Genomic DNA, 20834 nt, shown 5'->3' on the forward strand with positions numbered 1-20834 from the left:
GCAGAAGCCCCCCAGGTGCCCAGCACCTTGGACCCCCATCCATGTTCCTGGGACCCCCCAGGATTCACCTTCCAGCAGCCCGGATCCCCCAAGGTCCCCAGCAGGCAGGAACCCCTGAGGGTCCCCAGCACCCAGGACCCCCCCCCTCCCTGGAACCCCTCACCCTGGCACTGCTGTGGGTCCCTTGGCCGTGCCCTAACGGGTGCTGGCCCACCCCGACACCCTGCCTCAGACCTATGCCCAGGAACCCTCACCCCCACACTGGTGGCGGGGCACACCACCCCACATCGGACACCCCATTGCCCTGGCCCCCCCCAAACCCCTTGTCACCCCACGGCTCAGCACTGGGTCCCCAGCCAGGCACCCCCTCCCTGGGCGGGGTTCTCCACAAGTATAGATTGAATAAATTATGTTTGGGGTAAGGAATGAGGGCACAGGGCAGGACTGGGGGGGGCAAAGGGGGATCCCACCAGTGCCCATCCTGCAGGGTCTGCCCATTTCCCCAGGCCTCTCCCCCTGGGCCATGCCCCCTCAGCGGCCCTGCCAGACACACACCGCACACATCCATGTATATATATATATGTATATGTATATGTACATACATACCCCCAGCCCCCCCCTACCGAGGAATGAGGCCTGGGGGTCCCTGCCTGGCCTCACAGCCCCCGCAGTGGGGTGCCTTTACATTGGGGTCAGCCACCTCCCACGGGGACCCCCAGGTCCGTCCTGCCCCTCATGGGGTCAATGTACAACACTGAAGAGGAGGGGGATCCCTTGGGTGGGGGTCCCTAGGGTGGGGGTCCTGGGGATAGAGGTGTCCCTGGGGTAAGGGGTCCCCAGATCAGGGTCCCTGGGCTAAGGTTTGAGTCTGACAGGAGAGGATCCCTGGATCGGGGGTCCTGGGGGTAGGAGGATCCCTGGATCAATTCCCCCCGTGTGGGAACTGTGCCCACATCAGGGGGGTCCCTGGCACGGGGGTGCCACCCCGGCACCGGCTGTGCCCGTGTTGGGGTGTCCCAGTACAGGACGGTGCCCACGCCGGGGTGTCCCCGTGTGAGGCTGTGCCTGGCGGTCCCTGGGTGAAGCAGTGCCAGTGGGGCGTCCCTTGTCCCTGCGTGGGGTGTCCTCCCGGTGGGATGTCCCTGTCCCCGTGACGAGCACCCCGGCACTACTTGTCGGTGAGGGAGAGGCGCAGGATGCGCTGCAGCTCCTCATCCTCCTCACGCCGGCGTCGCTCCTGCTCCTCCTGCTCCTGCTCCGAGAGTGCCATGGCCAGCCGCAGCTGCTCCGCAAAGCTGCTGTAGCCGGAGGATGCCGGGGGGGCTACCACCGCCTGCCCCGGGGGGGGTCCCGGCTGCCGGGGGGTCGGTGCTGGGGCCCGCCTGCAGCAGCATGCTCTCCTGCAGGGCCCTGTGGGGAGAACCGCTGTGGCCACGCCCCCTTGCCGAGGCCGTGCCCACAGCGGCCCACCCGTGTCCCACCCCAGGTAGCCACGCCTACTTCACAGCTCCACCCTGCGCTGGGCAGTCACACACCTCCGCAGGCCTCACCCATCTGCTAGCCACACCCACCCCGCCATTATCCCCGCCCACTATAGCCACACCCACTCCTGCTGTTAACCCTGCCCATTATAACCACACCCACCCCGTGGTTAGCCCTGCCCACCTGCTAGTCACGCCCACCCCTGCTCTTAGCCCTGCCCATCATAGCCACGCCCATCCCTCTGATGGTCCTGCTTGTCTGCTAGCCACATCCACCATTGCTGCCAGCCACGCCCACTACAGCCACACCCACTCCTGCTGTTAGCCACGCCCACTACAACCACACCCACCCGGGATCAGGCAGCCCCTCCCCTCTAGACCACACCCATGCCCCACCCCTTGCCCCACCCTGCCCCTTCGAGGCCCCCTGGGCCCAGCCCCACCGCTCCAGCTGCAGGGCCTCGTCGTAGGGCGGCGGGTCAGCGCCGGGGCGGGTGTTGGTCAGCGCCTCCCAAATGGTCACCTGCGGGGGGTGGGGCTGAGGGGCGGGGCCTGCACCCGGGGGCGGGGCCAAGGCGGGAGGGCGGAGCCAGGCCCGCAGCGGAGTGGGGTGGGGGGTCCCACCTGGTCAGTCTCAGTGCCGGCATCGAGCAGGCTCTGCTGGATGGCGAACTGCAGCAGGTCGTCGTCCTCGTCCCGCAGGGGCTCGCTGCGCCCCGCGCCCAGCACCGTGTACCCTGCTGGCACCTCGAACACCCCCGCCTCCACCTCGCACGGGAAGGGCCAGCCTGCCGCAACGCCCACCCATGGGGTGCCCTGAGCACCGCGCGGCAGCCCACGGCACCCATGGCACCCCACAGTGTCCCGTGACACCCTGCTGGTGTCCCAGAACACCCCGTACCCCATGGCACCCCGCAGTGTCCCACGACACCCTGTGGCAGCCCACAGCACTCTGCACCCGACATTTCACCAGCATCCTGTGGCACCCTGTGGCATCACATGGCACGCTGTGGTGTCCCACAGCACCTCGTGCCATCCCACAGCACCCCATGGCACCCCGTGCCCATGGCACCCCAGTGTCCAACGGCACCCCATGGCATCCCATGGCACCCCACATCCGCAGCACCTCACAGTGTCCCATGGCACCCCACGGCATCCCATAGTACCCTGCACCCATGGCACCCACACCCATGGGTGCTCTGTGCCCCTGAGCACCCCACAGCACCCTGCACTCCCAGCCCATGGCCACACCACCCTGTGACCCATGGGGGGCCCATGGCACCCCACAGCACCCACCACCCTGTGCCCCATGCCCAGCCTGGTGGTACCCAGCACCCCCGCCCCAGAGCACCCGGCAGCACCCTACATCCAGGCATCCCCCCCAGTGCCCAGCACCCCGCACCCACAGCCACCAGCTCTGGGAGGACCCCTACCCCCAGAGCCCCGCAGCCCCAAGGCACCCCACATCCCACAGCAGCCCCCCAGCCTCACCTCTGGAACCAGGGGGCTGGGTGCCAGGGGGGTGGGCACCTGGGGGCTGGGTAGGGGCGCACACCCGCACGGAGCCCAGCGGCTGGTCGCACCCACAGAGGTTGCTGAAGGTGATGCGGGCGTTGAGCACGTGGAAGAGGGGAATCTCTGAGGATACAGGGGTCAGTGGCCCCGCCCCTGGATAGGCCCCTACCCTGCCCTGCCCCACCCCACCCCACCTCACCGATCTTGACAGGGAAGCCAGGGGGCAACTTGAGGGTGATGAAATCGCGCAGTTTGGCGAAGTGGGCGTTGGAGATGGCCATGAGGTCGATGATGGGCGTCACCTGCTCCGCCAGTGACAGCGGGTGCTGCTCGCACAGCCACAGCGTTGCCTTGAACCTGCCCGAGCACCAGCGTGGGCACGGGAACCCTGCCATGGCCCCTGGGACCCCACCCCCACCCCCATGGCTCCTGACACCCAGCGCCACATCCCTTAGGACCCCACCACCACCCCCAAGGATCCCAACAACCAGTGTCATGTCCACAGGACCTTGTCACCACCCCCACGGTGCCCTGCCACTCCAGTGCCACCTCCCAGGGACTGGCTCACCACCCTCACTGGGTCCCTACACCCCAGTGCTACATCCCGGGGGGCCACATCACCAACCCCATGGGTCCCACCACCCTAGGGCCATGTCACCGTCCTGCATCGTCTCCCTGTCACCCCCAGCACCACATCCCTGGGACCCCGGCACCCCGGGGTGGTGGCCTCACCTCTGCACCTTGCTGGACATCTCAATGGGGCGCCCGATGTTGCGGGTCTCCAGGTCGAAGTGGGGGTCGAAGTACTCCTCGGGGGTGATGGCCGTGGGGTTGGTGGGGCTGGCAGCCTGCAGCACGGGCGCCTGTGGCGGCAGCAGCACCCCTCAGCCCTGTTCCTGGGGATCCCCAGCACTGTGGGGGACACCCCAGCCCCTGGGGGACCCCCCCCCCCCAGCCACTCACCCCGTTGTGGGTGCCATGTTGCTGCGCGATGCCCAGGAAGGAGTGGAAGGGGGTCCTGGAGCCTGGCCAGGTGGAGAGGGAAGGTGCAGGAGTGCAGCATAGGCAGGGGGCACAGCACCCCCACAGTTGCCTGCGCTGTCACGGGTCACACCCTGCATGGGGTCCCACACCTGATAGGTGATACCCAGCACCCGCAGTGTCCCACGCCTGATGGGTGATGCCCAGCAGAACCCACGCCTGAGGGGTCACACCCCACATGCTGTCCCACACCTGACACGTCACACCCAGCACCCACAGTGTCCCACGCCTGATGGATGACACCCCACATGGTGCCCCATGCCTGATGGATGTGTCACGCCCAGCACCCACGGTGTCCCACACCTGACACGTCACATGCAGCACCCAGTGTCCCATGCCTGATGGGTGACACCCCACACACTGTCCCATGCCTGACCCATGTCCCACCCAGCACCCAGTGTGGCACCCAATGCCTGGCGCATCCCACCCAGGAAGGGGGTGGGCCTTGCACTAGGGCGCAGGCCTTGCACTAGGAGGGGGGGGGGGCACGTCCCCACACTAGGCGGGCCCCCTGATTGGCTGATGGGGCTGTCACCTTTGCTACGTGACTTGTCCTGGTCGGACAGGTGCTCTGTCCTTGTCTTGTGACCAGTTCCACGTTGCTGGCGCTGTACACCTGCCGGGGGACAGGGTCAGCCCCGGTGCGCACTGGACAGGGGGGGTCCTCCCCCCTATCCCCTCCCGGCTGTGCCCACCTTGGCCTCATAGCCGCTGACCACCTCCATCTTCTCCGAGCGCCAGCCCCAGATCCCTGACTTGTTCCTGAGGATGGGGGGAGGCATCAGCTCCCTGCAGCAGGGGGTGGGGGTGGGGAGGGGGGAGCTCCCCACATGCCGCTCGCCCTCTTGCACAAGCGTTTCCTTCCCCTTCGCACACCGTTCCCCTGTGGCAGCCCTCGCACAGCCCCCTCCCGCCGTGCCAGGCTCCGCCATGGTGCCCCCCCCGTGCCCCCCAGCACCCTCCCGGGGTGGCAGCCCACCGCTCGAAGGCGATGTTCCTGGTGTCGAGGTGCGTGGAGACGATGGGGGGACGTCAGCCGCCCAGCCACGTGCTCCTCCGAGGGCTGCATGGCCGCCAGCAGCAGGTCGGGCTCGTGCAGGGCCAGAGCCAGCGTCTCGGTGTAGACCACCTGCTTGTCGTGGTCCACCTCCATCACCACCGCTCCCTCGTCTGCACACGGGGACATGGGTCAGCACCTGCCACTGCCACCCTGCCACCTGTGTCTGGGTTGGCATCTGGCACCCCATGATACCCCGAACCCCCAGCCTGGGGGCACTGCATCTCAGGGGTATCTGGGGGGGCCAGCGGGGAACTGGGGGTCCTGGCAGGGGACTGAGAGCCCTGGTATATGGGGGCTGAGGTGGTCCTTAGCACTGCCAGGAGGGGCAACTGCGGTCCCCAGGGGGTCCCTATAGGTGATATGGGGTCCTTATGGGGGGAGTACTCATAGTGCACGAGGTCTGGGGGCTCCCCAGGGTCACTAGAGGGTCCCTGAGGGTATGTGGGGCCCCAGGGTGTCCCGCCGGAGCTGGAGCTGACCTTCACCCTTGAAGATGTAGCTGCGGCGGCCGCGCTGCCACGTCATGTGCTCGAAGCCCAGCAGCGTGGTGTCGACCCGCAGGCTCTCGCCCCGCTTCCAGACGCGGTACACATCGCTGGGGCACACCTTGGAGACCAGCGGCACTGCGGGCACGTGTACCCCATCAGTGGCACAGCGGGGGTGGTGCCCCTCTAGCCCCCCTGGCCCCCAGCCCCACTCACCCCAGCTGGTGAATTCCCACTTCATCTCCACGTAGAAGTCAGATGCCTGGAAGAGATGAGGGGGTCATGAGCAGCCAGCTGACACAGTGAGGGGGAGCCTGGAGGAACTGCGGGGGCTCTGCTGGGATTACTGGGGAGATGGGGAGTCCTGGGGACAGGGATGGAGGTCCCAGGCAGCGATCGGGAGGTCCTGAGAGAGTGGGGTGCTGGGGGGGGTGGTGGTGGTGCTGGTAGGGCAGGGTAAGCAGGGGGTCTCTGGGGAAAGAGTGGAGTCATGGAAGAGACCGGAGTCCTGGGAAGACTTGGCAGGGGGTCCAGGGGCTCCCCTCTGCCCGAGCCCCCAGCCTGCTGGGACCCCTGTGCTGGGGGGTGGGCCTGGGGGTGGGGGTGCCCACCCAGGGCAAGCTCATACCCGGCGCAGTTTGCTGAGCAGCTCGGGGATGCCGGCGAGCCGCCGCGTCGCCCGCTGGTAGTCACGGTACTGGAGGACCAGCTGCACCATCTCGGGGTCCCCCGTGCTCACCGCCTCCTGCAGCACTGGGGCACGGAGCGCCATCAGCCGGGAGCCAGTGCCCCGTCACCGCGCCCCCCGCCCTGGGGGGCCCCTGTGCCCACGTACCTGTCCAGCCGTTGGCGTTCTCCCGGCCCACGTTGGCGTTGTGCCGCAGCAGCACCCGCACCGACTCCAGGTGGCCCAGGGACACGGCCAGCTCCAGCGGGGTCCGGCCACGGGGGTCCGTCAGCTCCACGTCGTGCTACACGGTCAGGCAAGGTCACGGCCGCTGGCTTGGGGTTTCCCAGGCACCCCCACCCCCACCCCAGTGCCCCCTGGCACCCCACAGCTCGTCCCTGTGCCCCCAGGGTGCCCGCCCCCAGTGCCCTCCTGCTCCCATCTCTGCATCCCCCATGGTCCCAAGGCCCAGTGCCCCCAGTTTCCCAGTTCTTCTCTATCTAAAGTACTCCCAGTTGCCCTGTCCCGGTGCCACCAGTCCCCGCAGTGCTCCCAGTCCCCTCTTCTCCCAGTGCCCCAGTACCTCAGAGCCCCCAGTCTTCCTGTACTTCCAAAGCTCCTGTTCCAGCACCCGTAGAACCCCGATCCCAGTGCTCCCAGTTGCTTCCAGCCCCCTGGTGCTGTCCCCTAGTATCCCAGTGCCCCCAGTCCCTCCAGTACTCCCAGTCTTCCCTTATGCTCCCAGTCCCACCTACTGCTCCCAGTGCACTGTGCCCCCCAGTGCCCTGTACCCCAAATCCCTCCACTGCTCCCACTTCCCCCTGCCCTAGTGCTCCCAGTCCCCCCCCAGTGCTCCCAGTCTTCCCTAGTGCTCCCAGCCCCCACTAGTGCTCCGGGTCCCCCTAGTGCCCCCAGTTCTCCCCAGTACTCTCAGTGCCTCCAGTCCCCCCCAGTGCTCCGGATCCACCATGCTCTCATTTTCCCCAGTGCTCCCAGTCCCTTGCCATGCTCCCAGTCCCCCCTATGCCCCCAGTTCCCCCAGTGCTTCAAGTCCCCTAGCGCCTAAAGTCTCCCTCTATGTCTCCAGTCCCTCCAGTGCTCCCAGTCCTCTGTGTCCTCAGTCCCCTCCCAGTTCTCCCAGCCCCTCCAGCACTCCCAGTCCCCCCCAGTGCTCTGGGCCCACTGTGCCCTCATTCCCCCCAGTGCTCCCAGTCCCCCCAGCGCCTCCAGCCCCCTACCCCCGGTTCCCCCATTCTCCCACCGCGCCCGCCCGCGCTGCCCTCCCCCCCCCGGCCCCCACCCGGGCGCTCCCGGTGCCCGGGTCCCCTCCGCTCCCCCCCCAGCCCGCGGAGGGCCCGCTGCCCGGTGGCGGCGGGGCGCGGGGGGGGGGCGCTCGGTGCCGGTGCCCCCGCCGTGCCGGTGTGCCGGTGCCGGCGACGCCCACCGTTCCGGAGCGCAGGGCGCTGTCCAGCGCCTGGTGCCGGTTGTGCCAGACGAGGCGGTGCAGCGGGAAGGTGTCGGCGGGCCGGGCCATCCCGCCACCATGTCCCCGGGGCCGCGCCGGGCAGCGCGGGCGGACGGGCCGCAGCGCCGGGCCTGCCCGCAATGGCTGCGCGCGGGGGCGGCGGCGGCGGCGCAGCGCGGCGGCGCGGGGCGGGGCCGGCACCGGGCACGGCGGGGCACCGGCACCCGGCACCGGGCACGGGGGGGCAACCGGCACCCGGCACCGGGCGGCCACCGGCATCCGGCACCGGGGAAGCACCGCCATCCGGCACCGGGCACGGGGGGGTGCACCGGCACCGGGCATCCGGCACCGGGGCACGGCGGGGCACCGGCACCCGACACCGGGGGGCACCGGCATCCGGCACCGGGAACGGGGCGGGGGGCACCGGCATCCGGCACCGGGCACGGGGAGGCACCGGCATCCGGCAGCGGGAACGGCGGGGCATCGGCAGCACCGGGCACGGCGGGGCACCGGTACCCAGAACCGGGCAACGGACACGGCGGCCGAGGCACCGGCACCCGGAACGTTGCACCGGGCATTGCGGGACGCTGGACCCCGCCCCCGGTACCGCGCCCCGGGGCGCATCCCGCGGCGAGGCCGCCCGTCGCCGGAGTTGGCACCGGGATCCCCCGGCCCGCCCCGCGCTGGGGACCCGTCACCCCGCAGCTGCCCCGGTACCGGGGGCTGCCCCCCTACCCGGCATCTCCTGCTGGGCACCGCGCGGGTCTGCGGCACCCCGGGACCCCCCTCCCCCAGCCCCGCGGTGAGTACCCACCGCCCGGCCCCCTCCCCCCGCCCCCCGCCCCCCCCCCCCCCCCAACCCCGTTCTCCGGCCCCAGCCCCGCGCAGCACCGGCACTCCCGGGCTGGGGCGGCTGCCGCGCTCCGTCCCACGGCAGCGGCACGAACGGAGACCCCCGGGCGCTGCGGACGGGGGGTGCTGCCTGCACAGCCCCACGACACGGGCATGGCCAAGGTCACTCACGAGGATCCGACCCCCAGCGCTGCCCCTGCCCCCCCCCCCCTCCCCGCAGGGCACAAGGGCAGCCCCCCGGGGGTGACAGGGCATGGGGCAGGGTGCCCCTAAGCGGGTGCGGAGACACCCCTGCCACCCCCGAAATGAGGTGGAGTTGGATCTTGGGGGTTTTTTTCCCAGATTTTTATTATAAAAACTTTTTTTTTTCCTCTTTTTCCTCGCATTCTCACGTCTCTTCTCATTAAAATCTCATTCATCAGCGCCCCCCGGCCCTACCTGGTGCCACCCCCTGCCCGCCCCAGCCCCTGGAGCGGATTGACCAGAGAGCAATATTTACAGATGCTGCCAGGGGGTGGGGGCCCTGGGGGCCACTGTCCCCATGTCCCCCAGCCGAGGATGGGCCCAGTGCCCCAGGAGGCTGATCTGGGGGGGGGGGGGGGCCTCTCACCTGCTCCCTCCTCTTCAGCCAGCCCATGCCCCCCCCAACCACGCACTGCCACCCCACAGCTTGGGGGCTGGCAGGGGGCTGGGGGGGGGTGTCACCCCACTTGCCCAGGGGGGATGGCAAGAGGGGCAGCAGCATGGCCAGGGGGCACAGGGGACCCACAGCACAATATTTACAGGGGCGCACTCACACACACACACCCACACACACCCCCCCTCAGGACTTGGCACCCACACGACAGGCACGGCCGAGCCGGGGCACACCAGCTGGCAGGGAGGTGGGCAAAGGCTACGGGTGAGGTGAGCTGGCCGGTTCCCTGCCCGGCCGGAGCGGGGCACCCACCTGCCCCATTTGGCACACACACCCATGGCGAAGCAGGCGGGCATGGAGAGGGGGCGCAGGGGCTGCCTTCATCTTAGCCGGAGAGTTGGTGGAGGATTGGGGGGATGCCAAGGAGAGGTGCTGAGCCACGCCATGCACCCAGCGCCAGCTCCGCGCCAGAGGCTGGGCTGGGACCACGCCAGCACAGCCGTGCCCCCTCCACGCCTGGCAGGCGAGATCAGCAACCGGGTGTCCTCCAACGCCCGGCCTGGGGACAACGAAAAGGAGCGGGGGCACGCGGGAACCCAACCCAATAAATTAGAGGCGGGGTGGGAAGGGGGGAGGAGGGCGCGCGGGCGTGTTGGCACGGGGTCAGAGCCCGTTGGCAGAGCGCTGGATGAACGGCACTTTGCTGAGCTCCACCACGGGCGAGCGGGGCTTGTTCTGCATGCGCGGCACCCGCTGCAGCAGCTGCTGGGCCTGGCGCTGGGCGTCCCGCAGCTCCTTCCGCCACTGCACCAGCTCGGGGTCACTCTGTGCAGGGCAGGGCACGCGTCAGGCTGGGGCTCCCCGGGGGGCCGGGGCAGGGTACAGGGTGGTCGGGGGCTCCCTGGGGTGCCAGCACTCTGGGGTTGCCCCAAGCTTTCAGTATTTGTGTTCCGCAATGGCTCGGAGGGCTAAACACACAGGGCTGGTGGCCAGCAAGAGGTGGCCAGCAACTGGCAGGAGGAGGTGGTTAGCGCTCAGCAGAGGGGATGACTAGCAACTAGCAGGAGATGGCTAGCACTCAGCAGAGGGGATGACTAGCAACTAGCAGGAGATGGCTAGCACCTAGCAGGGTTTGGTTAGTGCCCAGTGGGAGCAACTGGCACCCAGGGAAGGCGGCCGGTGACGGGCTAGTGCCTGGCAAGGGTGGCTGCTGACCCCAGGGGGTGGCTAGCTCCCAGCCAGGGTGGCCAGCCCCAGCAGGTGACCCAGGGCACACTCACATCACACTGCAGCACGAACTGCTTGCCACCGCGGATGCGGAGCAGGATGCACTTGCGCTCCTTCACCTGCGTCTCCTCCACTGAGTCGATCTCCTCCATGGTGAGCAGGGACTGCTGGGGGGACAGGCTCAGCCCAGCCCCTGCCCCCAGTGCCTCACCGCGGTCCCCCCAAGACCCCCACCCCCCTCGCAGTGCCATGCCTGCTTGTACACATCCCTCACCCCCTGTGCCCTGCACACCCTGATGTCCACCAGTGCCAAGGTGTGCCCGTGGAGTAACCCCCGTGCCCCCAACTTGCCCCACGCTGCCTTGTGCCCCTGCCGACTTGCCCCGTGCCCGCCTTACCGGCGACTCGCCCTCCCCGCGCCACTCCAGGCGGTTGGGGAAGAGGTAGAAGTAGCGGCGCTGCCACTGTGTCAGGAAGGGGTTGCCCAGCTTGGCCATGTACCCGTGCATGATGCAGTCCTTGCCCATGGCGTACTCTGTGCCCGCCGCGCCGAGGAAAGTCAGGGTCAGCCCGTGGCACTGTTGGGGGGGGCTGTCAGGGGGGAGGGCAGGACCTGGGGGGCATCAAGCCCACTCACCCTCCTCATGGCCCAGCTGCTTGTTCTTGGCCTTCTTGCGAGCTTCCAGCTTGTCGGTGTCAGCGTTGACGGCTTCGAAGACAGTCTCCGTCACCTCCTGCTGCCACCGCTCCGAGATGGTGAGTGGGAAGTTGCGGTACAGCTCCTGGTCGCTCTCCAGCAGCTGGCGGGCAGGGAGGCATCGCTGGGTCAGGGGGCACCTGCCACCGCAGCCCCCCCCCGCTCAGCCCCTCTGCCCTGGTACCTTGATGCCCTTCGTGTCCTCCTCATCAAAGGAGCCGATGTCAAAGGCGTCAGCCGCATTCACCTCACCGCGGGGTGGGATCAGGGGCGGTGGGTACTGCAGGCAGGAAAGGGGTTTCAGAGGGGTGGCTGCCCGTGCCCCCATACGCCTTCCTGCACCCAGGCGTGGTGCCCCTCACCTTCTGCAGGAAAACCATCTGCCAGTCCAGACCCTTGAAGAAGGGCTCCTCCTTCACCTCCTGAGCCCTGGGGAGTGCGAGGGGGTGAGCACTGCTGGCTCCCGGCTGCAGCCCTGGGGCCAGGGTGCTGTGCCAGCACACCCTCTGTCCTTGCCTGCCTTCTGCCTAAGCCCTGGCCACCGCTCCGGTGCCCACTGTGCCCGCCGGGACTCACCCGTGCCCCATGCAGCCCAGCCGCCGGTTAACGTCTCGCTGCAGCAGCCCCTCGAGGAGGGAGCGCAACTCGGGGGAGAAGGAGTCTGGCAGCTCGATGGCCTGCAAGAGAGGGCAGGGTCGCTCACACCGTAAGCACACGTGTGCAAGGGGACAGGTGTGCACAGATACGCAGAGGTGTGCACACACAGAGCCCTGCACGTGCACAGGATACACACTGACACACACCGGGTGACGCGCACACACTTACACGTGCCTGTGCACCAGAGCGTACTCAGCAACGCACACATACGCGTGTGCATGTGCATATCCAGCCCCGTGCAAGCACATACAGGTGGATGTGCGAGTGCACACACCAGGCACACGAGTGCACAGCGGCTCACACATGTGAACAGCACACAGGCGTCTGCACGGACTGCAGACACTGCACACACCGCTGGGCACAACCCACCCGTGAGTGTGTGTGGACACAAACATGCCCATGTGCAGACATCCACTTGCACATGTCATTCTGCACACACATGTGCATACACATGTAGAGATGGTCACGAACACATACTCCGGGCACTGCTCCCCTTCAGGGACGAGGTACCCCTGCCCCCAAACACCCTCCACGTGCCCCCCAGGCCTCTGCCAGCACACGGTGGGGGGCACAGCAGCACAGGGGTGCTCGCGCCCAATCCACACCTGCCTCAGCCCTCCCTGGCACACAGGGCAAAGCCCAGGGTATCCCAGCTCACCATGGTGAGGGTCATACGGTCGATCTCATGCTTGTCCTTCGTCTTGTGCTGCCGAAAGGGGCTGTGCCTGCAGCCACGAGGGGAGAGGGAAAGTCAGCAGTGCCCACCCATGCCCACCTGTGCCCACCCGTGCCCACACACTCACCCCCGGAGCAGCTTGAACAGCATGCAGCCCAGTGAGAACCAGTCAGCGCTGCTGTCGTACGCCACTCCTTTCTGCAGCACCTCTGGAGCCATGTACCCATGGGTGCCCCTGCGGGGGCAGAGAGCAGGGTCAGGGGCTGTGCTGGGCAGGCGGGCAGGGCAGGCAGGGGGGCAGGGGGCACACTCACACACTGGCATGGGGCTTCTTCTTGGAGAAGTCACAGGCCAGGCCCAGGTCTGAGATGCGGACGTGCCCAAACTCATCCAGGAGGATGTTTGCCGGCTGCCAAGACACCGTGCCACTCCTGAGCCCAAGCGCTGCCCACAGGCATGGCAGAGGCGGGGGGGGGGGGGGGGCAGCGAGGTTGGGGTGCCCACATGGGTCTGGGATTTGGGGGTGTCCACAGGACTGAGGTGCCTGATGCACCAGGAAGCACCAGTGGAGTCTGCAAGCGCCCTGCAAGGCCTCAGGATGCCCGCAGCACCCCAAGAGTGCCCATGGAGTCGGGGGGGGTGTCCTGCAGGATTGGGGTTCGGGGAGTGCCCATGGCGTCTGAGGGCTCCTGAAGGGTCTGTGTATGCCCAGAGTCCAGGAGACACAGTTCTAGAGGGCCCAGGGATGCCAACAGGGCCTCTAGACGCCTGCAGGGTCTGAGGGTGCCCGCAGTGTTTGTGGGGTGCCATGGGGTCAGTCACCTTGAGGTCACGGTACACCACAAAGCGGCTGTGCATGTGCTCCAGGCCCAGGATGATCTCAGCCGCGTAGAACCTCATCTCTGCCTCCGAGAAGACACCGTGCTGGGACAGGTGATAATGCAGGTCTCCCCCTGTGATGGCAGGGACCAGCTGTCACCCTGGCACTGCCCTCTGTGCCCCAGACTGTGTGGGCAGGGGTCTCCGAGCCTGTGGCTCAGGCCAGCTGCAGCCCTGGTGCTGAGGGCCGGCTGCGGGGGTCCCTCAGGACTGGGGCCTCTCACCGTTCATGAGGTCGAGGATGAAGCTGAGCTTGTCGGGCGTGTGGAAGGCGTAGGACATGCACACGATGAATGGGCAGTCCTGGCAGGAGAGATGGGGTCACGCGGTGCCGGTGGTGCCCCGGGGGCACTCTCCCTCACCATCCCTCTGCCCTCGCTTGTGCCACAGCCTGTAACCAGGGTGCCAGCCCTGCCCAGTGCCCGCGTGCCCTCACCCCAGTGCTGACGAGGGACAGCATGATGCGCTCGTTGAGGGCCAGGGTCTCACCCTGCTTCATCTTGATGCGTTTCTTGTCCAAACACTTCATGGCATACCTGGGGGCAAAGAGTTCCTGCAAGGTCCTGCTGCTGCCTGCGGCTTCGGTGCCACAGCCAGCATATGCCCGCGGCCACGGTGCCACGACCCTCCTGGGCCACTACCATCTCACCACAGCCCTGCCACCCGCAGCCCCGCCACTGCGTCCCTCCAGCACCAGCACCCACGGCCACATCACTGCATCCAGCTACCACCCACGGCCATGACGTCCCTGTATCCCCCCCTTCCCAAAACCTGTAGCCATGGCAATACTTCCACAACCCCCTAACATCTGTTGTTATGGCAACACCACTGCAGATGCCCTCGGGACCACCACCACAGCCCCAACGTGTGTGTCTCTCTCCCTGTGTGTGTGACTCTCCCTCTGTGTGTGTGTCCCCGCAGGCAGATCCCTCTGGACCCCCACAACGGGGCCTCCCCCATTACATTTTGCCCGTATCTGCTTTCCGGCAGCCGTAGACCTCCCCAAAACCACCACGGCCGATGATTCGGTGAACACTGAAGTCGTTCATGGTGAGCTGGAGGGGGTGAGAAGGAGGCGGGGGTGAGCCTGGACACCTGGGTCTTGCAGCACCTGCCCTGCACCAAGAGCAGCAGGGTCCCACACCCTGCCTCAGTTTCCCCAGGTGAGGAACATGGAGGCTGCTCCACATGTCCCCACAAGTGTGGGCAGGTGTGGGAGAGCCACCTGTGAGTGAGTGAAAGCCTGGGAGGGGTGTGAGGACACCCAAACCAGCCCTAGTGAACCCCAGGACAGCAGCCTTGTCACTGTGCCCACGTCTGTCCCCCCATCCCTGGACGTGCCCAGAGGTGCCCCGAGGCGCAGGGGTCCCTGCTCACATGGATGTTCAGCTCCACGTTCTTCCACTGGCAGAACCGTGTGAACTTGTCACTGTAATGAAGCACAGAGAGGGCAAGAGTGGAGCCCCTGGAGGAACACCCCTCCAAGACCCATCTTGGGGCAGAAGGACCCCTTGGACTTGTCTGGAGACAGGCAGCACCCCCTGGGACCCCTGTCTGGGAACAGAGACCCCGGGCCAGACCTGGGAATGAGAAGAGTCCCCTGAGTCCCTGGTCTGGGGACAGGCACCCCTGGAGCTCCTATCTAAGAAGGGACTCCTGGCCCCTCTCTGCACCAGGAGACCTTGGTCCCCAGTGGGATGAGACACCCCAATCTGCACGGGACTTTCCCCCATCTCACCTCTCGATGAATTTCTGGAAGATACCCCCACGCAGGTTCTGGCAGATCTCCTCAATGTAGGGCTGTGAAGGACACAGGGCTCAGCGCTGGGTCCCCAGTGCCATCCAGGTCACCCGTACCCCTCAGGTCCCATCATTATGTGAGGTCTCCACCCCTGGGATGCCATTGCCACCCTGCCACTGCCAGGCCTGGGGGATGGTTCTGCCACCCAGGGTCACCCGAGTCTCTGGAGACCACAATGTCACCACTGCTGGGGACCCTGCTGTCACCCCGTGTCACCTCTACATCCAAGGTTCCAATTACCACCCTCTGAGGAGCCCCTCTGTTACCTCCAGCCCCCAGACTCCTGACTACCACCCCACGGGGACCACCAGCAATCCCACTCACTCCCAACCTGCCAGGGATCCCCTCACCGTCCCTTGGGGTGCCCATACCTTCGGGGACCCTCCACTATCTCTAGAGGCCCCTGTCACCACCAGCGCCCTGTAAGGATTAACCCTCCGAGCACCAGAGGTGGCAGGGAGCCCCCTCTCTGTCCCGGGTGATGCCCACCTGGAAGAGGTCTGGGGGCACCTGCTTCTTGCTCAGGCGGCTTTGGACATGCTCCGTGGCACTCTTGGAGAAGGGCTGTGAGGACAGACAGGACAAGGTCACCCTGGGCAGAAGGGGCAGGGGCACAGGGGCAAGGCAGGGCTGCTGCACAAGTGGGGGAACTCATGGAGGAACCCCCATCCACAGGGCTGGGTCTGTGGCTCCCCAAGCAGAGTCAATGATGGTTTTGGAGGTCCCTCTGAAGACACTGGGTACCAGGCCCGCTGGGCACACTGGGTACATCCCTCCTGCCTGCTCTGGGGACCCCACCCGGTACCTCACCCCACTGTAGCGCTGGCTCAGCACCTGCACAGCACAGCACTCACGTGGGAGCAGGCCAGCAGCTCCTTCATGATGTAATGGTCAAAGATATGGCGGCTCCGGGCAGTTCGCTCCTCCTCCGAGTCCAGCTTCTCATACTTCTTGATCTGGCAAACGCAGAGCTCCCATGGCACAGGGCACACCGCCCCCAGGCCTGTGCCACCATGGGGCACAGCCTTCACCCCACACAGGGTGGGCACAGCCCCTGGGACCTGGTACACTGGGAACCACTGCCCCAGCCCCTCTGGGTACCACGTCCCACGGGCACCCCATGTTTATCACGTCCCCTGGGTAACCAGGGCATCACCTCCTGGCCTCCTGGGCACCATCTCCCTTGGGTACTCTGCATGCTCTTGGTACCACGTCTGTGGGCCCTGTAGGTACCAAATCCCACCCTCACCTCTCCTCATGAACACGGGGTTGCATCCAGATGGGTCTCCCTGTCTCACCTCCTCATAAAACTCCATCAGGGGTTTGGCCTCCTCTGCCTGGTTAAAGGCGAAGTCACGGAACAGCAGGTACCCTGGTAGGGACAGAACCAGAGCATGAGAGATGCCTGCCCTGGAGCGGCTGCACGAGCCCCATAGCCCAGGCCAACGGGGTACAGGGGTGTCCCCCGGGCCTGCCTGTCCCCACAGCCACTCCCATGCAGGCCCGTGGAAGGGGAAGTGCCAAGCAGGGGACTGGGCAGGGTTTGGCAGGGTGACGCAGTGAGGCACGGCCACTGGCTGACACAGGGAGCAGCAAGTGCAGTGCCACAGGGCACTGCGGGGCAGGGGTACGGTGGGGTGGCGAGGAGGTTGATGCAGTGGGGGAGCAATGGGGCGGGGGCACAGGCGGGCACCACAGAGCAGGCTGCTGTGGGGCGGACGTGCCTGGAAACCGCCAGAGCCGGTGGGAGGAAGTGAGAGGCGCTTCCTGCCCCGGACGGTTAGTGCTGGTGCTGGGGGAAGTGACGGGGCAGGGGACGTGGGGTGGGGAGCGTGGCGCAGGGGGTTGTGTCACGCAGCCCCCAGGCGCCTCTGCCCAGCCGGGCCCCGCAGCCCCCTTGCTTCCCTCAGGCCATGCCAGGGGCAGAGGGGAACGGCCACGGCCACTACCTCTGTCACGGCTGCCACCAACCCAGCTCACCGCCACTTGCCCAGGCGCACAGCCAGCCACGTTTGTGGGTGCTCATCCATGTGCCCTCCCCTGCGCCCCACCCTGTCCCCTGCAGCCCCTGTGCCTCCAGCTCACCGATCTTCTGCGTGAAGATCTTGTCGAACGTCACCTCTCCCCGGTCCTCCAGGTATTTCTGCATGACGCTGCGGATGCTGGGGAGACACCGGAGGGGCTCAGCGCCCTGCCTGTCCTGTGCCCCCACAGCAGACCTCTGCTCCCGACAATCCCACAGCCCCCCGTGCCTACCCTGTACCCGCACACACCTCCTGTGTCCCCAGGCCACCCCAAGCCCTGTTGGCAGGCTCCCTCCCCTCTTATGTGTGTGTGTCCCCAAAGCGTGACACGTTGCTGGGCCCCAGTAAGGGTCAGGCACAGGGTGCCCCACACGCTGGGGTCCAAGAGAGGCTGGGGAGGAGGGTACCCCAAAAAAGCCTCCCTGGTGCCTGACAGCAAAGGCGCAGGAGGACAGTGGGAGCGGGGCTGCATGCCAGGGTCCCCTCCTGCCCCCCAGGGAGGAGCGGGGCAGCGTGTGCCGAGAGCGTGGGGGGCAGGCACGGGCCAGGCTGTGCTGCGGGTGTTGTGTCAGGCTGCGGCACAGGGTGCTGGGTGCTGTGCCATCTGCCACTGCACCCTGCGCATGGCATGCCGTGCTGCTGCATGGCGTGTTGTGCCGCGCTCGCTGTGCCGCTGTGTGGGGCCAGCTGTGTGTATGTGTGTGTGCGCGCAGGCCTGCGCAGGCTGGGTGTGCAAAGGGAAGTTGTGAAGCGGGTTGCGTGGGCAGCAGGGGGTGCGCACATGAAGGTGACACAAGTGCAGGGGTGGCGTGTGCAGCGGGGAGCACCACAGCTCTGCGTGTGTGTGTGCGTGCACAGGGAGGGGTAAGGTCCTGCGCGTGCTAGCTGAGCCCCTGCGTGTGTGTGTTGCTACACACCGCCTGTGCATGTGCAAGCACACAGGTGTGTGCACGCAGCCCCCTCAGCGCTCTGCACGTGTGTATACGTTTGTGTGTACACACACACGGCTGCAGGAGGGCACAGGCGCAGATGCAGGCGTGCCTGGCAAGGGAGGTGTGTGCTGCTGGGGGGGTGTGTGGGTGTGCACAGTGGGCATGCACAGCTGGGTGTGAGCGTGTGTCTGTGTGTCTGCGTGCATAGATGTGCCGGGCAGGGTGTGTGTGTCCATGTGCATGCATGTGCCAGGTTGGGGGTATGTGCGTGTGTGTGTCTGCGTGCATGTGCCGGGCAGGGTGTATGTCCATGCGTCTGTGTGTGTGCATGTGCCAGGCAGAGTGTGTGTGTGTGTATGCATCAATGTGTGTGCATGCATTTGCCAAGCAGGATGCATGTGCATGTGTCCATGCGTGTGCATGTGCCAGGCAGGGTGTGTGTGCATGCATGTGCCAGGCAGGATGCATGTGCCCATACGCGTGCCGGGCAGGGTGTCTGTGCATATATGTACATATGTGTGCACGCGTGTGCCGGGCAGGGTGTGTCCGTGCGTGTGCCGGGCAGGTGTGTGCGGGCGGGGGGCCGGTGCACGCCCTATGTGCACATGTGTGCGGGGTGCGGGGCCAGGCCGGGGGACCGGGGGCCGGGGGCGCCGGGGGCAGGGCAGGGCCCGGCCGGCCGCGGGGCCTCACCTGGGCTCGGGCAGGAGGATCCTCTTGCTGGCACGGGCGGCGGGAGCGGCGCGGCTCTTCTCCATGGCCATCAGGTAGCTCACGTCCGCCAGCACCGCCTCCAGGTCCGCCATCTTGCACCGCGCCGCCGGCCCCGCCGGCCCCACCGCCGCCGGCCCGGACCCGGACGGACCCGGAACCGGAACCGGGAGGCGGAACCGGAACCGGGGGCGGCCGCTCCCCCACCACCTCCACCACCCCCACCCCCACCACCCCCACCACCCCCACCACCCCCCGCCCCGGAATGGCCCCGGGACGGCCCCGGCCCGGCGCGGGGAGGACGTAGGCGGCGGGGCGGCCTCAGCGGCCGGGGGCCATGGCGGGCGGGGCGGCCGGGGCAGCGCGTGCCCCTGCGCGTGCCCGAGCGTGACGGGCGGCGCTGCCGGCCCGGGGCTGGGCGGGGCCGTCCTTCGCTCCGCCCACGGGGCGGGGCCGTGCCAGCTTCAGCGAGCGGGCGCGTGTGGTGTGTGACCCTGTGTGGCTGTGACACCGTGTGCGTGTGACAGCGAGTGCGTGACACTGTGCGTGTGCATGTCACTGTGTGTGCGCGTGCCAGCGTGTGTGTCTGTGACACTGTGTGTGGGACTCGGTGGCCGTGACAGTGTGTGGCACCACGCATGTGTGATACTCTGCGTGTCTGGCACCATGTGTGTATGACACCGCGTGTTTGTGGCTCCATGGGTGTGTGCCACTAGATGTGCCACCGTGTGTGTGACCCAGCAGGTGTGCCCGCACACGTGACAGCGCTCCCCATGTCACACCATGCGTGTCAGCCACCAGCTGCAATGGTGCATGACAGCACGTGTGGCACTGCACCCGAGTGCACCCGCGTGTGACAGCGGGTGTGATGCCGTGTGACCCCAGAGGTGTGTCACCCCACACACCCTGTGCCAGGATCCCCCACCTCGGGCTGCGGCACAGGGAGAGGGGCCAGGTCCCTCCGTGGGATGTCACCAGGGGGGACCCCTGCAGCGGGGTGTCCCCATGTCCCCTGGCCGGGGCAGGGAGCAGCGGCATGGTGGCTGGGCCCCCTCGCTCTGGAGGGATGAGGCTGCTATAAATGGAGCCTGAAACCACTGGGTGATGGTGGCGGCCACCCCGCTCCAGGGGGCTGCCTGTCCCTGGGGGCAGGGGACAGGTGGCATATGGGGGTGATGACCCTGACTCTGTGCCTGGTGCCTCCGTGCGTGGCGCGTTGTGGTGGTGGCTGTGGCTTCAGCCACCCGTGGAGGAGATTGTTCAACGGCCCGCGGGGGGCTGGTTCTGCTGCTCTTCTACAGCCCCAACTGCCACGGGGACCCCCGGCCCTGCCATCCCTGCGGAGGCGACAGCAAACGGCACCTCGGTGGCCCTGTGGGCCCAGAGCCAGCCCTGGGCCAGCGCAGCGGGTCTGCCCTGGCGGCCTCCCAGCCCTTAAACCCAGCCTGGGAGAGGGATAAATCCCTGCGGAAAGGTCCTTGGTGCGTCCCTGTGGGTTTGACCCCAGCCATGGCACAGCTGGGGAGACCAAGCTTGTCCCAAGGGGCATGGGGGGGGCTGGCCCTGGCTGCGGGGGAAGATGCCTGCACCCCCTGCCTGCGCACCCTGCCTGCTCTGGTCAGGCAGGTTGCAGATGGGACACAGCTGGGGAGTGGGAGACTAAGACAGGGTGCGGGCAGGGGCAGCCCAGCAATCCGCTGGGAAAGACCAGTTTTCCCCAAGGGAGACAGAGGATGGGCAGCAGCCTCAGGTTGCCCCAGGGGACCGGTGGCCCCCACTTACCTGTGGGGCAGGTGATGAGACAGGGGGGTGGCTACCACCTCCAGCCCCCTAGAGACGTCTGGGACATGGGGACAGCTGCCACGGCCAGCCCCCTGAAGTCGCCGGGGACATGGGGACAGCTGCCACGGCCACCCCAGGCTCCTCTCCATCAGCGTGGGGGGCGGAAGAAGCCCCCAGTGCTGGGTAGCGGGGGGGCCAGGGCCTCCCAGCCTCGTCCCCTCCGCTTCCCTCGTGGACAAACAATG

The 20834-nt window shown here is 67.3% G+C and overlaps 2 protein-coding genes across 2 annotated transcripts; both read right to left on the reverse strand.

The window, feature by feature from the left end:
• Positions 1-588: 588 nt before the first annotated feature.
• Positions 589-7884, reverse strand: ANKRD13D (ankyrin repeat domain 13D). Its single transcript, XM_056354992.1, is given in 18 exon segments — positions 589-1363; positions 1365-1410; positions 1925-2004; positions 2106-2269; positions 2973-3119; positions 3196-3353; positions 3729-3859; positions 3960-4021; positions 4573-4620; positions 4623-4653; positions 4733-4799; positions 5017-5063; positions 5065-5207; positions 5577-5720; positions 5799-5844; positions 6211-6335; positions 6418-6553; positions 7694-7884. Coding segments are annotated over 18 exon segments (1860 nt in total). The 5' UTR covers positions 7784-7884; the 3' UTR covers positions 589-1168.
• A 1928-nt stretch (positions 7885-9812) lies between these two features.
• On the reverse strand, positions 9813-19024 carry GRK2 (G protein-coupled receptor kinase 2). The gene is made up of 21 exons (XM_056353820.1): positions 18790-19024; positions 17226-17302; positions 16439-16512; positions 15995-16096; positions 15630-15704; positions 15078-15139; positions 14717-14768; positions 14303-14394; positions 13776-13875; positions 13564-13642; positions 13283-13413; positions 12775-12869; positions 12588-12695; positions 12443-12509; positions 11704-11804; positions 11490-11556; positions 11312-11407; positions 11068-11230; positions 10829-10965; positions 10484-10597; positions 9813-10028 (listed from the first exon to the last, which is right to left on the reverse strand). Exons 1-21 carry the CDS (start codon positions 18900-18902, stop codon positions 9867-9869), a joined length of 2067 nt encoding a protein of 688 aa, XP_056209795.1. The 5' UTR covers positions 18903-19024; the 3' UTR covers positions 9813-9866.
• Between the last annotated feature and the right edge of the window lie 1810 nt (positions 19025-20834).

Source organism: Falco biarmicus, chromosome 10 (assembly GCF_023638135.1).
Source record: "Falco biarmicus isolate bFalBia1 chromosome 10, bFalBia1.pri, whole genome shotgun sequence".
In the NCBI taxonomy this organism is placed as follows: Eukaryota; Metazoa; Chordata; class Aves; order Falconiformes; family Falconidae; genus Falco; species Falco biarmicus.

Coding starts and splice junctions, on each gene's coding strand:
- GRK2 (XM_056353820.1), bottom strand. CDS start 18,902: ATGGCGGACCTGGAGGCGGTGCTGGCGGACGTGAGCTACCTGATGGCC. Junction 11,805..12,442: donor ACCGTATGACCCTCACCATG/GTGAGCTGGGAT, acceptor CCTCTCTTGCAG/GCCATCGAGCTGCCAGACTC. Junction 10,029..10,483: donor AGTTCGTGCTGCAGTGTGAT/GTGAGTGTGCCC, acceptor TGCCCTGCACAG/AGTGACCCCGAGCTGGTGCA.